The 17,796-nt window shown below is 41.5% G+C and overlaps 1 protein-coding gene across 10 annotated transcripts in view; it reads right to left on the bottom strand.

Moving 5' to 3' along the window:
* The window catches only part of phf14 (PHD finger protein 14), a 313,616-nt gene that overhangs the window by 199,934 nt on the left and 95,886 nt on the right, over positions 1–17,796 (bottom strand). For 9 of the 10 annotated variants that reach the window (XR_013576193.1, XR_013576194.1, XM_078538816.1 and 6 more), the window contains exon 8: positions 1,363–1,509. The exons of the other annotated variant lie outside the window; for it this stretch is intronic. Coding sequence is in view for 7 of the 9 variants with exons in the window: in XM_078538816.1 (XP_078394942.1) it covers positions 1,363–1,509 (147 nt within the window). In the remaining 2 variants the exon portion in view is untranslated. The remainder of the gene's footprint in view (positions 1–1,362; positions 1,510–17,796) is intronic. 10 annotated transcript variants of the gene reach the window in all.

The raw sequence follows: 17,796 nt of genomic DNA, 5'->3' as shown, positions 1-17,796 counted from the left end.
CTGTGTTTATCTTACATGGTCAGAGTTGATAATGAAAAAAACCTAAACAATAGGTAACCCATCCCTGGGCCTCTTAGTAGAACCCAAGAGACTGGAGAGAGCACAATAATATCCATTAGGGAGATAAATTATTCTTATGAGTTACATAATCAAAGAGTTGTGTTGAAGGTAAAAATAATTAGTTCGCATTTCTGATTGAACATCCCAAAGCATGCCATGTTGTCATACAGATGGGCTGCAGAGGCCAGAAGATCCCTTTATTTAATTTATCTCCCCGTGTTTGCTGACAGAAGCAAGCAGTTCAGTTTGGGGAACAGACAGAGGCAGTTGCCATTTTGGTTTGCTGTAGACAGCATCTTACTGGATTGAGTGTGTCAACCGGAGACAAATGTTCATCAGACCTGCAGTTTAAGCCGAGAATTCACCACATGGAATACATGTGGGGGTCAAGCTCAGTTTGGATTTCATGAGGGAAAAAGCAGCTGGAAAATTTCCTAAACTGCAGCTAGTGGAAGAAATCTATAGTGGTCCTCACAGAGCCATGTGGCAGAAAGCAATCAGCAGAGTTAGCTTGCAAGCTGGGAGATAGCAATTGGGTATCTGCCAGCAACAAGAACAAGGAGCTGAGGCATCCAGAGTAGTGAGGTATTAAATAAATGCTGAAGGATCACTTAGCAAAGAAGCTAATGGAAGGATCCACATAAAATATTACCTCAGAGAATAGCTGGAACACAAAGGAGACTAAAGTGAATTCCAGAGGGTTGTGGCATAACTTCTGGGTTGGTCCCTAAAGAACTAAATGAACCTTCAAGATTCTTATAATGTATGAGAGAATTCTTGGGGGAAGTAAAAAGTAGCATTGAGTTCGTAGCATAAGTAATTATAAACTATAGTATTAAGTTAATAGTGCTTGCTTTAATTCTTATATACAATAACGTTTGTTTTTATTTACAAATCATGAATTTTATGGCACAGTTCTGTCAGCTAATTACAGGGTGTTTGGATTTCTCTTCAAATATTAACAGTCCCTAAGAGGATCGTAACAATAGATATATTTTAGATTTTTTTGCAGCTACTAGACAGAGCTCTAAAGAAAAGCTATAATAATGTTGGTTGCAAGGGTAACCATTACTTTTAATACTGGGTGCACGAGTGAAGTTTGCAATATACTAATATTTCACCTTTATAACTATTAACAATAAGGTTTTGGCATGCTGGAAATAAAAATGCAACATTTTATTTAAATTTGATCAAATCCATTGACCATATGTGACTGCATTCTTATTTCATTTAACTTGCATGGCTATTTATTTTTTGAACAAAATATTGCTAAGCAGTATGGTGCAGTTCTGGCACCCATACCTGTGCTTCTGGGGTAACATGCTTGTCTCGCTCTTGCAAAGTCATTTTGCAGTAGGACTGTAAAGCTAAATAGTTCTTTCGTTTCCATTTTCTATCAAACTTGTCAGCATGCTGTTTGCAATATGCAAAAAATGGATCAGCTATATCCTGTTCCAAAAGACCAAAAACAGAGACACTTCAATTTTCCATATATAAGGAAGTTATTTAAAATATCAAGAGCTTTTTCAATTGAAAAGGATTGTCATGGCATCTGTCCTGATTGCCAATCTTTTTCAAAGATAGTCAACAATTACAGCACACAATGTTTCAGACCTCTAAACTGAGCAGCTGGTTGCAATCTACCACAGCAGATGCTTTTACATGCAATAAGCACATATTAACATTTCAAAAACTTGAATATGTATTGAAATTAGAAACAATTTTTTCCATTGCTTTTCTTCAATTTGAAACGCGCTACACTAAAATCTGACTTCAATAAACTCCTGTTGAAGTTGCACCTCCTCTTGACACAGTGTATACACTCTTTCCTTCACAATTTTGTAACAAAATGCAAATAATGTCTTGAATTAAGCTTTGATGTTAAACTTTACCAACAATTACAGGCCTTCTTGCAATGAATGTGGCAATTACTTTTTCTAGTTTCCATCCTATCAAAATGCCTTTGCAAAGGTACTGCATAGCAGGCTCATGACAAAAGTCATAGCATGAAAAGTCAGGTGCCAAGTGGCAGAATTTAATAACAAAGTGGATTCAAAACAAATTAGAGAGGATTAAAGGTTGTTACTCAGACTGGCAGAAAATACTAGGATCCCAATTTACGTAATGATTTGGACTTGGAATCCAGAGTATAAGAGTCTAAATTGACTAGAAGAGCAAAGGGATCTGAGGGCACAGATTCACAAATCATTAAAGTAGCAACTCAGGTTAACAAATCCACAAGAAATGCAAAAGAACACTGTCTGGAGTATAGGTAATTGAAGTATAATTGAAAAGCAGAGAAGTTATGCTCAATTGATAAAGAACTTTTAACAAAATTATATTCCATTGAAAAACAAAAACTCAGCAAGAAAAATTCATCCGTAGTTTACTAACACAGTTAAGGACAGTATTAGATTAAAAGAGGATTGTAATCTTGCAAAGAATGTTGTAAGTGAGAGGATTGGGAGTGTTTTAGAAACTAAAGAGCCACTACAAAGTTGATAAAAGGGAAAAAATAGGAGAGAGAAAACTAGATAGGAATATAAAAACAGATGGTAACAGCTTTCACAAGTATATAAAAAGAGAGTAGCTAAAGTAAACAAAAACAGAAACAGAAATACCTGGAAAAACTCAGCAGGTCTGGCAGCATCGGCGGAGAAGAGCACAGTTGACGTTTTGAGTCCTCAGAACTGTTGAAGGGTCATGAAGACTCGAAACGTCAACTGTGCTCTTCTACGCCGATGCTGCCAGACCTGCTGAGTTTTTCCAGGTATTTCTGTTTCTGTTTTTGTTTTGGATTTCCAGCATCCGCAGTTTTTTGCTTTTATCTATGTAGCTAAAGTAAATGTTGGTTCCCTAGAAACAGAGACAGGAGAAATTACCATTGGGAATGAGGGAACGGCAGAGACAGCGAACAAATATTGTGTCCAACTTCACGTCTTCACAGTAGAAGACACAAGTTACACAACAGAAATAAAGGGTAATCTGGGGGCTAATAAGGTTAAAGAAATTAACATGATAAAAATCAGCAGACAAAAAGTATGGAGAAGCTGGAGGGCCTGAAATCTGACAAATCCCCAGGACCTGTTGGCCAACACCCCAGAATTCTAAGAAGAGATAGTGATTGATTCTGGAATGGTTTCAGCAGATGGGAAATAATATCACTATTCAAGAAAGGATGGAGAGAAAAAATAGGAAACTTACAGGCCAGTTAGCCTGATATCAGTTGTTGGGAAAATGCTCGAATCTATTAAGGAAGTTTTAACAATGCACTTAGAAAATCATAATAGGATCAGACAAAGATGACATGGTTCTACGAAAGGAAAGTAGTGTTCATAAATTTATTAGAATATTTTGAGGATGTAACAAGTAGGATATCTGCGCTGTGAGATTCTGTGAACTAGTATAATTGGATTTCCAAAAGGCATTCAATAAAGTGCCACAGAAAAAGCTTATACACAAGTTAAAGGCTCATGGAGTTGGGGGCAACATATAAGCAACGGTTAGGGATAAACAGGGCATTTTCAAGTGGGCAGGCTGTGACTAGTGGAGTGCTGCAAGGATCAGTGTTGGAGTCTCAGCTATTTATAATCTATATTCATGGTTTAGATAAAGAGACAGAGTGTAATCTATCTAAATTTGCTGACAATACAAAGCTAGGTGGGAATGCAAGTTGTGAGGAGGATACAAACAGGGTGCAAACAGATACAGACACATTAAGTGAGCGGGCAACAAGGTGGCAGATGGAGAATAATGTGGGGAAGTGAAAAGTTATTCACTTCAGTCATAAAAATAGAAAAGCATATTTTTAAAAGATGTGAAGCTTGCAAATGTTGATGTTCAGAGGGACTTGGGTCTGCTCCTACCAGGAACACAGAAAATTAGCATGCAGGTACAGCAAACAATTAGGAAGGCAAATTGTAAAAAAAAGACTAGCTAACGTGAGAATTGGTCCCTTAAAGGGTGAGACTGGGGAATTAATAGTGGGAAACGAGGAAATGGTAGAGTCTTTGAACAGCAGAAGGAGATACAAAAAACATCCCAAGAATTGTCGAAAAGCAGGGCACAAAAGCAACAATCACTATTACTAATGGAAAAACTAATGGGAAAACTAATGGAATTCAAATCCCATGGATGTGATGGCCTGCATTCTCGGTCTTAAAAGAAGTGGATGCAGTAGTTACAATCTTCCAAAAATTCCCTAGATTCTGGAATGGTCACTGCCAGATTAAAAAACCACAAATGGAACGCTAATATCCAAGAAAGGAGGGACACAGGAAGCAGAAAACTGTAGACCAGTTAACCCAGTGTCTGTCTTGCTGGAAAATGCTAGAATCCATTCTTAAAGAGGTGGTAGCAGGACATTTAGAAAATCACAATACTATCAGGCAGGGTCAACATGGTTTTGCTAAAGGTAAATAATGTTTGACAATTTATTAGAGTTCTTTGAGGATGTAACAAGCAGAATGAATAAAAGGGAACCAGTAGATGTACCGTACTTGGAATTCCAAAATACATTCGCTAAGGTGCCACATAAAAGGTGTCATGAAGATATAATAATTTTCATAATGTTTTTGCGATTTATTGTAAAAGTGGTTTAATAGTGGGGTTTAGATTAGTTTCTCTGTGTGTATCTCTGCGTATGTGGGATTTAATTGAATTGGAGGCAGCTGGTCTGGGGATTTTTGAGTCGTCAAACAAGAAGCTAGGTTTGAATACATAAAATGTATGTACATACATTTACATGCTAAATACATAAACATGGCTGAAGTTTTAGAATGTGAGGAGAGAGGAAAATTTGCATTTATAGATAGGTTAGTCTGAATTTCAAAGAGATGATAAGATGTTACACCTAGCTAAAAGAAGCTAAGCCAAACAGTGTGCTTATTTTTCCCCAAAGCTTACTGATAAAATTAGTACTATGAAAAATTTATATTATGACAAAAGTGAAGTTGCAAAACATATGGGAACAATGGAATTTGCATTAAAAGGGAGAAACATGCATAAAGGAGATGAGGTTACGTGTCAGGGAGAAGGCATTCTAAGATCTAACACAAGCATGAAAAGCCTCCGGCCTCTGTGCATCAAGTTGCTAGCTACAGGAACCGAAGCGGAGGAAACTCAGTTTGAATGTGACTGGCCAGGGTATTGCGTTGCTTTGCCAGGGTTTGTTTAAATCTATTTGTTTTTACTGTTGCCTTAACAGAAATGTAACTGGGAGTCAGCTTAATTAGGGGTTTTAGGCGATATTATAGTAGTAATTTGTAAACTTATGTATGTGCTTGAAATCTTTTTTTTGTTAATAAATGTTTAATTTAGATTTGTAAAAAATCTTTAAGTCTGGGTGGACTTATTACTACTGAATTCAAGGCATGCGAAATAAAATACAAATTGCAAAATCGCTGAGATCACGTGATCAAGTTTCTCTCTTGGATTTGATCTGCCTGGCACACATCATCCGCCATATCGTAACAAAGGTTACTACACAAGAGCTTATGGCTTTGGGGATGATATACTAGCAAGAAGAGAGAACTGGCTAACTAACAGAAAACAGAGAGGCAGGATAAATAGGTCATTTTCAGGATGGCAAAAAACAGTGCCCGGGCCTCAACTATTTCTGATCTATATTAATGATTTGGACGAAGGGACCGACTGTGTTGTAGCCAAATTTGCTGACAATACAAAGACATGTAAGAAAGCAAGTTGTGAGGAGGAAAGAAAGAGTTGCAAAGGGAAGTACTTAGTTAAGTGAGTGGGCAAAAATTTGGCAGATGAGTAAAATGTGGGAAAATGTGAGGTTATTCACTTTGGCAGGAAGAATATAAAAGTGGAATATTATTTAAATAGCGAGAGTTCAATAAGTTGCAGTATAGAGGGACCTCGGTGTCCTTGTATATGAATCACAAAAAGTCAGCGTGCCAGTACAGCAAGTAATTCGAAAGACAAACCCGAATGTTGGCCTTTATTGAAAGGGGGATGGAATATAAAAGTAGGGAAGTCTTGCTACAACTGTACAGGGCACTGGTGAGGTCACACTTGAGAGTATGGCGTACAGTTTTGGTCACTTTACTGAAGGACATATCTGCACTGGAAACATTCATATAGGAGATGCACTTGACTCATTCCTGGGATGGAGGGGTTGCCTTGTGAAGTTCAAGTTATGCCTATGTTCATTAGAGTTTAGAAGAAAGAGAGGTGATATTATCGAAACGTATAAGATTCTGCGAGTCTTTACAAGATAGATGCTGAGAGGATGTTTCCTCTCATGGAGGAATCTGGAACCGGGAGGCACAGTTTAAAGATAAGGTGGAGATAGAGATAAGAAGGAATTTTTTTCTCTCAGAGGGTCGTTGGTGTTTGGAATTCTTTTCCCCCGTGAGCTTTGGAAGCTGGGTCATTGAACATATTCAAGCCTTAGACAGACAGATTTTTGATTGACAAGGGAGTCAAGGGTTATGGGGGGGGCAGGCAGAAAAGTGGAGTTAAAGCCACAATGAAATCAGCCATGATCTTATTGAATGCCAGAGCAGAGTTGAGGGGCCGAATGGCCTACTCCTGCTTCTATCTCCTATGTTCAAATAATGTGTTGCCCTTTATCGTAAAGTGTTTGGAGTACAAGAATAAAGGAGTCTTGCTACAGGGCTTTTGTGAGACCACACTTGGAATACCGTGCGCAGGTTTGGTCTCCATATTTAAGGAAGAATGTACAGTAAACTTTGTGTTATCCAGCACTCTATGACTCGAAATGCCCCAATAATTGGAATTTACGATATACCCCCAATCCGTCAGTTCTGATTTTTTTAAAAAGTCAGCCAGAAACCCACAAAGCTGCCAGAAGGTCCGAAAAAAGTTATCACTCAAAGCAACTGTGAACTGACAGCTTGATTTTTTTTTTTAAAAAGAGCTGCAGAATGGGAATTGTGAAGGCATCTCCATCTTGAGGTGCCCTCTGAAGAGGATTGAATTTTTAAAAACTAAACTCTAGCCTTAGCTGCCAGGCCACACCCTCCACAGGATGACCGGTGACAGCAGCTGCGGCCTGCTGATCAGTGTTGCTCCAGCGGGGAGGGGAAGAATAGGAGGCTTCGCAGGTCCCTGTGGCCAGATGCTGGCACGCCACCTCAAGACACTTGCAGGACTTGGCCAGTGTGTAGTCCTTCTGTCACTAGGAAGATCCTGTCAGCGCCCCCAGTCAGCCCAGAAATAGGCAACAGATTAGTCAAATGATGACAATGATACATGCTGCTGCTGAGAGGTAGCCTCTGCTGGTGTTTGTTGACCCGTTTCCAGGAAGATCGTCAAGAGATGGGAAGGCATCAGACCGCTGACCCGAAGCCAGGATATCAGAATTTCCTCCCGCTCCCGCCAACAAGCTAAGCCCACAGGATCAGAAAAATTCTACCCTCTGTGTGAGCCGAGATCAACTAATTCCCTTCCCTTGCCCGCCAAAAGCACCGTCCCCAACATCCAATGGCATTTAGGCTATATCTTATTGCAGACCAGCAAAAAATCATCTGGAAGTTCAGGTGATAGTTTCCTATATCAGCAAGGTTCCCACTGAACAGTAGCAACAGCCCTATGTTGTTGCACTGCTGCATTTTCCAATCTAGTGAATTATTGATGACAATGATACGGCCATCCTGTAATCTATTCTACTAGTTTAAAAGTGTTCATTTGTCAGGCAGGTACAAGGTACACAAGCCATTGACTGGCCAGCTGATTCCCCTCTCCCCTCACAGAGCAGCTGCTTGTCTTGTGTCTGCAGCAATGTAACTCCTCATTAACTGGCAATTTTGAATTCTTGGCACCACCTATTCCCGGAGCATGCCAGATTGCAAAAATTTTACTATACTTGCACTGGGGGCAAGACAGCAAAGGCTCACAAAATTGATCCCTGGGACATGAAGGTTGTTCTATGATGGAGAAGCTGAGGCACGTGGACCTATATTCTCTGGAGCTAACAAGAGGTGATTTCATTGAAACATACATGATTCAGAAGAGGATTAGCACAGTCAACGCTATGAGATTGTTTCCACTTGTTGGGGTATCTAGAACATCGGGGTTCAGTCTCAGGGTAAGATTTAGGACTGAGATAAAGAGAATTTTCTTCGATTAGAGGGATGTGGATTTTTGGAATTCTCTACGCCAGAGGGTGGTGTGCTCCATCATTCAATATATTAAAGACTGAGATAGATTTTTGATTTCTCTGGGAAATACGTGATCTGGGGAGCAGGCGGGAAAGTGGAGTTAAAACTGAAGATCAGCTATGAACAAATTGAATGGCAGAGCAGGCTCAACGGCCTACTCCTGCTTCTACTTCTTACACTCTTATGACCATATTTAAGAATACTGTGCTCAGTTCTGGTCACAATATTATAAAAAGGGTACATTGAGAAATTGGAGACGGCACAATAAGGATTGATTTTTAAAAATTCATTCATGGGATGTGGGCTTCACTGGCTGGGCCAGCATTTATTGCCCATCCCTAGTTGCCTTTGAGGGTGGTGAGCTGCCTTCTTGAACCGCTGCAGTCCACATGGTGTAGGTACATCCACAGTGCTGTTAGGAAGGGAGTTCCAGGTATTTACCCAGCAACAGTGAAGGAGTGGCGATGTATTTCCAAGTCAGGATGGGGAGTGACTTGGAAGGGAACTCCTAGGTGGTGGTGTTCCCATCTATATGCTGCTCTGATCCTTCTGAATGGCAGTGGTCATGGGTTTGGAAGGTGCTGTCGAAGGGGCCTTGCTGAATTACTGAAGTGCATCTTGTAGAACGTACACGCTGCTGCTACTGTGCCTCAGTGGTGGAGGAAGTGAATGTTTGTGGATGTGGTGCCAAATTGTCCTGGATGGTGTCAAGCTTCTTGAGTGTTGTGGGAGCTGCACTCATCCAGGCAAATGGGGAGTATTCCATCACACTTCTGGCTTGTGCCTTGTAGGTGGATGACAGGCTTTGGGGAGTCAGGTGGTGGGTTACTTGTCACACAATTCTGAGCCTCTGATCTCCTCTTATAACTACAGTATTTATATGGCTAGTGGTGTTCAGTTTCTGGTCAATAGTAACCCCCAGGATGTTGATAGTGTGGGATTCAGTGATGGGGTTTGGATTCTCTCATTAGAGCAGGTCATTGCCTGACACTTGTGGCGCGAAAGTTACTTGCCACATGTCAGCTCAAGCCTGGATATTGTCCAGGTCTTGCTGCATTTGGACATAGACTGTTTCAGTATCTGAGGAGGCGCGAATGGTGCTGAACATTGTGCAATCATCAACGAACATCCCCACTTCAGACCTTGTGATGGAAGGAAAGTCATTTATGAAGCAGCTGAAGATGGTTGGGCTGAGGATAATACCCTGAACACCTGCAGTGATGTCCTGGAGCTGAGATAACTGACCTCCAGCAACCACAACCATCTTCCTTTGTGCCAGGTATGACTCCAACCAGTGGAGAGCTTTCCCCCTGATTCCCATTGACTCCAGTTTTGCTAGGGCTCCTTGATGCCGCACCAGGTCAAATGCTGCCTGATGTCAAGGGTAGTCACTCATCTTGCCTCTGGACTTTAGCTCTTTTGTCCATGTTTGAACCAAGGCTGTAATGAGGTGAAGAGCTGAGTGATAGCGACCATAACATGGTACAAGTTAAGCTGGTTATGGACAAAGAAATAGACAAGTTGCCAAAAAATGTTTTGGATTGGGGAAGAGTGGATTTTAGTAAAATAAGGCAGGATCTGGCCAAGGTAGACTTGTGGGGAAATCTACAGAGGAACAGTGGGGGGGGCGTTCAAAAAGGAAATGGGGACGGTACAGGCTCAACATATTCCCTCTAGGGTGATAGGAAGGAGTAACAAGCCCAGAGAACCATGGATGACCAGAGATATTCAGGTTACGAAGAGAAGGAAAAGAGAGGCTTTTAGCAGGTACAAGGGGAGCAAATCAGCAGAGGCATTAGTGGAGTACAGAAAGTGCAGGGTGGAGCTTAAGAAAGCAATTAGGAGAGCAAACAGAGGATATGAGAAAGCTCTGCTAGTAAAAGTAGGGAAAATCCCAAGATATTCTATAAGTATATCAATGGGAAGAGGATAACCAGGGAAAGAGTAGGGCCCATAAGGGACCAATCTATGGATGGAGCCAGATGAAATTGCTAGAGTGTTGAACGAATACTTCACATCCGTCTTCACCCAAGAGAATGAGGATGATGGTATCGAACTCGGGGAGAGAGACTGCAAGGTTCTTAAGCAAATTGAGATAGAGAGTGATAAGGTATTGGAGGTGTTGGCAGGCTTAAAAGTGGACAAATCTCAAGGTCCAGATGATTTGTGTCCCAGACTGCTGAGGGAGGCAAGGGAGATGGTCGCAGGGGCTGTAATCCAAATTTTTAATTCCTCTCTGGCCACGGGAAGGTGCCAGAGGACTGGAGAACAGCTAATGTGGTTCAGCTATTTAAGAAGGGTTGCAGAGAGAAGCCAGGGAACTATAGGCCAGTGAGTCTCATGTCAGTGGTAGGGAAACTATTGGAGAAAATTCTGAAGGAGAGATTCTATCTCTACTTGGAGAGGCAAGGTTTGATCAGGGATAGTCAGCATGGCTTTGTCCGAGGGAGGTCATGCCGAACAAATTTGATTGAATTTTTTGAGGAGGTGACCAGGTGTATAGATGAGGGTAGTGCAGTTGATGTACTTTATATGGATTTCAGCAAAGCCTTTGACAAGGTCCCACATGGGAGACTTATAAAGGCGGCAAATGCACATGGGATACAGGGTAATTTGATATGGTGGGTTCAAAATTGGCTTAGTTATAGGAGACGTAGGGTAATAACAGAAGAATGCTTTAGTGACTGGAAGCCAGTGTCCAGTGGGGTACCACAGGGATCTGTGGTCGGTCCCCTTTTATTTGTCATTTATATAAACGACATAGATGACTATGTGGGGGGGTAGGATTAGTAAGTTTGCGGATGACACAAAGATTGGCCAGGTGGTTAACAGTGAGATTGAGTGTCTTGGGCTACAGGAAGATATAGACGGGATGGTCAAATGGGCAGATAAGTGGCAGATGGAATTTAACCCTGAAAAGTGTAAGGTGATACACTTTGGAAGGAGTAATTTGACAAGGAAGTATTCAATGAACGACATGACATTAGGAAGTTCTGAGGAACAAAGGGACCTTGGCTTGTGTGTCCATAGATCTCTGAAGGCGGAGGGGTAAGTTAGTGGGGTGGTGAAAAAGGCATATGGGACACTTGCCTTTATCAATCGAGGCATAGATTACAAAAGTGCGGAGATCATGTTGGAGTTGTATTGAACCTTGGTGAGGCTACAGCTGGAGTGCTGTGTGCAGTTCTGGTCGCCACATTATAGGAAGGGTGTGATTGCACTTGAGAGGGTGCAGAGGAGATTCACCAGGATGTTGCCTGGGATGAAACATTTAAGTTACGAAGAGATGTTGGATAGACTTGGGGTGTTTTCGTTGGAGCAGAGAAGACTGAGGGGCGACCTGATTGAGATGTACAAGATTATGAGGGGCATGGACAGGGTGAATAGGGAGCAGCTGTTCCCCTTAGTTGAAGGGTCAGTCACAAGGGGACATAAGTTCAAGGTGAGGGGCAGGAGGTTGAGGGGTTATGTGAGGAAAAGCTTTTTTACCCAGAGGGTGGTGACGGTCTGGGATGCGCTGCCTGGGAGGGTGGTGGAGGCGGGTTGCCTCACATCCTTTACAAAGTATCTGGATGAGTACATGGCACGTCATATCATTCAAGGCTATGGGCCAAGTGCTGGTAAATGGGATTAGGTAGGTAGGTCAGGTGTTTCTCACGTGTCGGTGCAGACTCGATGGGCCGAAGGGCGGATTCTGGCGGAACCCAAACTGGGCATCAGTGAGCAGGTTATTGCTAAACAAGTGCCGCTTGATAGCATTATTGATGACCCCTTCCATTACTTTACTGATGAGCGAGAGTAGACTGATGGGGCGGTAATTGGCTGGTTTGGATTTGTCCTGCTTTTTGCGTACAGGGCATACCTGGGCAATTTTCCACATAGCCGGGTAGATGCCAGTCTTGTAGCTGTACTGGAACAGCTTGGCTAGGGGCGCGGCAAGTTCTGAAGCACAAGTCTTCAGTGCTATTGCCGGAATATTGTCAGGGCCCACAGCCTTTGCAGTATCTAATGGCTTCAGTCATTTCTTCATATCACATGGAGTGAATCAGATTGACTGAAGACTGGCATGTGTGATGCTGAGGGCCTCCTGAGGAAGCCGAGATAAATCATCCACGCGGCACTTCTGGCTGAAGATTGTAGCAAATGCATCAGCCTTATCTTTTGCACTGATGTGCTGGGCTCCTCCATCATTGAGGATGGGGATATTTGTGGAGCCTCCTCTTCCAATGAGTTGGTTAATTGTCCACCACCATTCACGACTGAGTGTGGCAGGACTGCAGAGCTTTGATCTGATCCGTTGGTTGTGGGATTGCTTAGCCCTGTCCATCACTTGCTGCTTCTGCTGGTTGACACGCATGTAGTCCTGTATTATAGTTTCACCAGGTTGACACCTCATTTTTAGATATGCTTGGTGCTGCTCCTGGCATGCCCTCCTGCACTCTTCATTGAACCAGGGTTGATCCCCTGGCTTGATGGTAATGGTAGAGTGTAGGATATGCTGGGCCATGAGGTTAAAGATTGTGCTCAAGTGCAATTCTGCTGCTGCCAATGGCCAACAGCGCCTCATGGATGCCCAGTCTTGACTTGCTAGATCTGTTCGAAATCTATCCCATTCAGCATGGTGGTAGTGCCACACAACACGATGGAGGGTGTCTTCAATGTGAAGATGGGACTTCATCTCCACAACGATTGTGTGGTAGTCACTCCTACCGATGCTATCATGGACAGGTGCATCTGCGGCAGGTAGGTTGGTGAAGATGAGGTCAAGTATATTTTGCCCTCGTTTGTTCCGTCACCACCTGCCGCAAACCCAGCCTAGCAGCTATGTCCTTTAGAACTCGGCCGGCTTGGTCAGTAGTGGTGCTACCGAGCCACTCTTGGTGATGGGCGATACCAGAACTGAGAGGTTACAACAACCACAAAAGGCTGAACATGTTGAGGCTCTTTTGTTAGAAAAAAAAGGCAAGAGCTTAAATCAGGCTTTAAAATTATGAAGGGGTCCAAGAAAGTAGACAAGGAGAAGATGCTTCAATTCACAGGGGAGTCCAAAATTGTGGGACAAAAATACAATAAATTTAATAAGGAATTCAGGAGAAGCTTCTTTACTCAAAAAACCTTAGATTAGAATGTGGAATCTGCTTCCACATAGTGTAATTCAAGGTCGGAGGAGGTTTGTGTGGAGCATAAATACATGCACAGATCCGCTGGTCCGAATGACATGTTTCTCTACAGGGCATGAGGTCTTGACCTCATTCCCACTAAACGTTTGATCATCCAACTTCCCCTCTTGGCCGTTATGCTCGCAATGGTTTCCTTTCCTCATGTCTCCCTCTATCTGTTGAAATTCGGCACCACTATTTCCTCAAAAACCCCACTTCAAGAGTTCCAAATGTTCAACCTTGCTTTCCTCTACAAAGTAATTGAGTATGTCGTTGGCCCCAAATCTGTATCCAGTTTTCCTACAAATAAATATTTTAATCTCTCCAAACTCATTTTCAAACCTGCCTCAGTGCACAAATACCCTATTCAAAGTGACAAATGACATCCAGTGTGTGGCCTTGTTACATTATCATTTCTTTTTCTCTTATCCTCTCTGTATCATCTGACATAGTTGAATATGGCATCCAGAAAACTTCTCAGTTTCCAGTTCACTTGGGCTGTCTTCACTTTGTTTCACTGTTACTATCCACTTGTAGCCAGAGTCTTTCCAGCATTGGCTTCTCTCCTTCCAACTTTCTCATACTGCTACCTGTAGAATCCCCAAGGATCAGCCCCTGGTTCCCTTCTCTTCCTCATCTACACGCTGCCTTTGAAAACATCATCTGTAAACATGGCACCAGATTCTACATGTATACCTTGCTTCCCCTGCTCTTGGCCCCTCCGTTACCACTGTGCATCTTGTGCATCACTGTGTCTTGGATGACTTGCAATTTCACCCAATTAAATATCGGTCAGATGTAAGCATTGGTCACACCACAATCTTAGTACTCTCATTGCCAAACTACCCCCTTCCCCAACTTTGGTTGAAGCCAACGATTTGCAACTTATTTGACCTTGAACTGGCGCCAAATATTCCCATAAAGATGACGTACTTCGAGATGTCCAACAATCACCCATTTCTGCTCCTGCCTCTGCTGCTGAAGCCCTCATCTATGTTTTTGTCACCTGAAGACTCAACTATCCTAATGCTCTCCTGGTTGGCTTCCCATCCTCCATAAACTTGAGCTCATCCAGAACTCTGCTGTCCATATCCTTTCCCACACCAAATCCCACTTACCTTTACCCTTGTGATCACTGACCTACACTGGCTATCAGTCCCCTCAACACCTCAACTTTAAAATCCTCATCCACTTATTCAAATGCCTTCCATTACCTCACCCAACCCCATCTCCGTAACTTCCTCCGCCTCCTTCTCCTCCTTATAACCCAACCTGTTGATCAAGCTTTTTGTCATTCCTTTTATTCTCTCCTCCTTTTATCAACATCAATTTCTATGTTGCGTTTTGCAATGTTTCTCCACAGTAAAAAATGTTTACATTACAACAAGAACCATACTTCGTAGCCAGTGAAGTACTTTTTGAATTGCCTTGGGGCAACGAGTGGTCATGAAAAGTGCTATATAAATGCAGGTCTCTCCACATCAATAAAAGTTATGGTTATGCCTAGCTTTCCTTATGAAATCCCAACTGTTTGGTTAGGTTCCCTACTTTCTTTTCAGTTGAGTTAATAGTTTTCTAGTGCAAGCACTTACAGAACTGAAATATTCACAGCCGTTACCTGATAACTTGAATTTCAGTAAATTGTTGCAAAATGCACCCAACATTGCTCCTGTCAGGGCAAGGTGAAACTGCAACAACCTGATTAACTGTAGTCCAAATGCAAAATCTCCCATGAATCAATGCAATCAACTAGCTTAATCAACTTATCACTGGAACAGTCAGTGGCACCTCAAGGCGCCAGAATGGTGTTATATAAAAGGTACGGGGAAGAAAAATATTCTTCAGAGTAAATTTGGAGACTGTTTAGTAAGCAGTATTTATCTTTCAGTTCTGCAACCTATTACAGTAATGTTTTAAATTACCCTCTGAGTCTCTGAGTCCATAGTTTTTAATATTTCTCTCCATGTAAAAAAAAAAGTCAAAAAATAAGTTATCCTTCAAAGATTTTTTTTAAAGTTCTAATGTTGATTCACTACAGGTCAACTGGTGTGCACTGGGTTCATGGCCACCGGTTCCCATGCCCCGGGAATCTGGGCAGAATGTACTGAATCCCACAAACAAGCGCAATTGGCAGAGACTTGCCATTCATGCCAGAGGGCTTGGCCAGTTTTGTAGGTATGGACTGGTTCAAACAAAGGGTTCAACGGATGAATTTAACAGAAGACTGTGGATGCTTGGACATACTGTAGTATGGTGATAACTCATTTACTTGATCTTCTACACTATTTGACTTGGCTCAACACAGATTAAGCTTTTATCTGGGCAGAAACCCGGCAGATAATGAGAGCCTTGATGTTTCATAAATTACATGTGCTTCCCAGCCTGACAGCACAATCATGGAAATAAAAGCCCCAGGTATACAGCTGAATCACCACCACTGCACTTAGAACTCTGACAATAGTCGCACTACTTTTGTTAGCAGCAAACTCATAATTTAGGTGCAAAGGCCCTCTTGCTAGAATGGCACATAGCTTCAAAGTCAGTGGCTGAAAGCATCAAAGTCAGTAGCTTTCAGCTATGCCTCCAACAGTGGTGTCACCAAGTAATGTTGACGTCTGAGAAGTGGTTTTACAGTGTGTAGGGAGGCAGAGGCAACACATGTGCACTTGCTTTGAAGTCAATCTTTGATGTTATTTTCTTTAGTGCTAGTAACTTACCCAATAGCTGGGAAAGGACCCAGGCAGGCTGGTAACTGAGTCAGCTGCTTTACCTGGTGACAGTAAAAATTTTTTGGCTCCCTCCCCGTGCACTATAAAACCACTTCTCCAATAAACGAATAGTTTGATTTTGGAGGACAAATAACCAATTTGAAACAGTTCTACAAAATAAATTAGATTTTATTTTAAAAAAAATTGTATGAATTATGCACTTTTTAGTTATCCTCTATTCACTACAGTAAAAAGCTGCATACTTTTTTGATTTTTATACACTGGCTTCTTGAAATTCTTCAACTTTAAAAGTTGCTTTAATTGCTTCAGAGTAAAGAAGAATGTATCACCCTCATGAATAAATTTAATTCAATCTGATTATTCAAACCAATGAAACTCTATAACCAAATCTGAATTGCTGCAGTGAATAGTACAAGTGAAAAAAAGCATGGTTACTGTCTCTTTTTGGCTTTTTTTTTGCTTTAGTCAGAGTTGTCTTTTCTTTTTTTTCAAAAAAAAGAAAAGATTACTAGAAAATCAAGCCAAAAAAGCTAAGCTGAATTTTGGGTAAAAAGAATTAAGCTCATCAAAAACAAATCTGCTTTCAACTCTACTTCAAATAAATTGATTTTTCTTGGAAGGACAGTTGTTGAAATTGCAATTTCTGGTCCTTTTTTAACATTTGCTTAAGGGTTAAGTTTTTTACATTTGCTACATAGTCAAATGGAGAAAGTAGATTGCATTAAAGTTATTAAAATGAGCGATCACTACAAAATGTATAAGCTATGAAGTCAGCACCAATTATAATTCATTTCCCCATTTTCTTTCCAGTTTCTTCCCTCTCTTTCCAATTCTTTAACTAACATTTTGTTTTTTTGAAAATCTCTCTATCCATTGTCTGACTTAACTGTTTTCATTTCTGTTTGATTGTACTCCTTTGAAGCAATGTGGGGTGTTTTATTAAGTTATGGGTGTTTTATAAATGTAAGGTGTTTTTGGTCTTTAAATAACTTCTCTTGCCTGATTATGACTGTCTTCCAATATCACCACTAGTTTTAATTTTTCAAAAATTTACTCGCTATTTGCCCTCATACAAATATCAGCATTCCCAGCTTTTGCTTGTGTTTTAGCCTGCCCCCTTTAATTTTGTCCTTAAGAATCTTGTTTTTCTTCCTGGCCCCAGGTGACTTGCATCTACACTCAAAATATTACCAGCAAACCTATTAGTTCCAGCATTTTCAGATTTGTGGCCTTTGCAGTTGTTTTATTTACAGATACAGAAGCTTTGATACAGAAACTCAATAAGCCCCTGAATGCTTCAGCTTAATTTTCTTTTGATCCCCTGCCAACCTTACTCCTGTCAGGATAAATATTTGTTGGACTTTCAATACCCCCTCCAACCTTTCCATTTTGACTGAGAATGATCTTCCCCGTCATCTCACCACAACGAAACCCAACCTCAACATTATGCTCATGTCTTCTTCTATTGCCTTTGTCTCTTTTGCTTCTGGGGTACTCTATCTTTTGGCCAGAGACCAGCCACTCGTCAATCTGACCCAATGGCCCATCTCCACCCTTCTTGATCTTTCTGAATTCTACTGTCTTATAAAGAAAATTCAAACATGGCTTTCTCTTACATTGATGTAACGTTTTGTTGAATGTTACTGATGCAGAGCAGATAGTTATGCTGTTAGCCTATACAATTGGAGACACACACGCACA

This window comes from Cetorhinus maximus, chromosome 3 (assembly GCF_964194155.1).
Source record: "Cetorhinus maximus chromosome 3, sCetMax3.hap1.1, whole genome shotgun sequence".
Lineage (NCBI taxonomy): Eukaryota > Metazoa > Chordata > Chondrichthyes > Lamniformes > Cetorhinidae > Cetorhinus > Cetorhinus maximus.
Note: the sequence above shows the minus strand (reverse complement) of the source record. Positions and strands in the feature narration are given on the sequence as shown.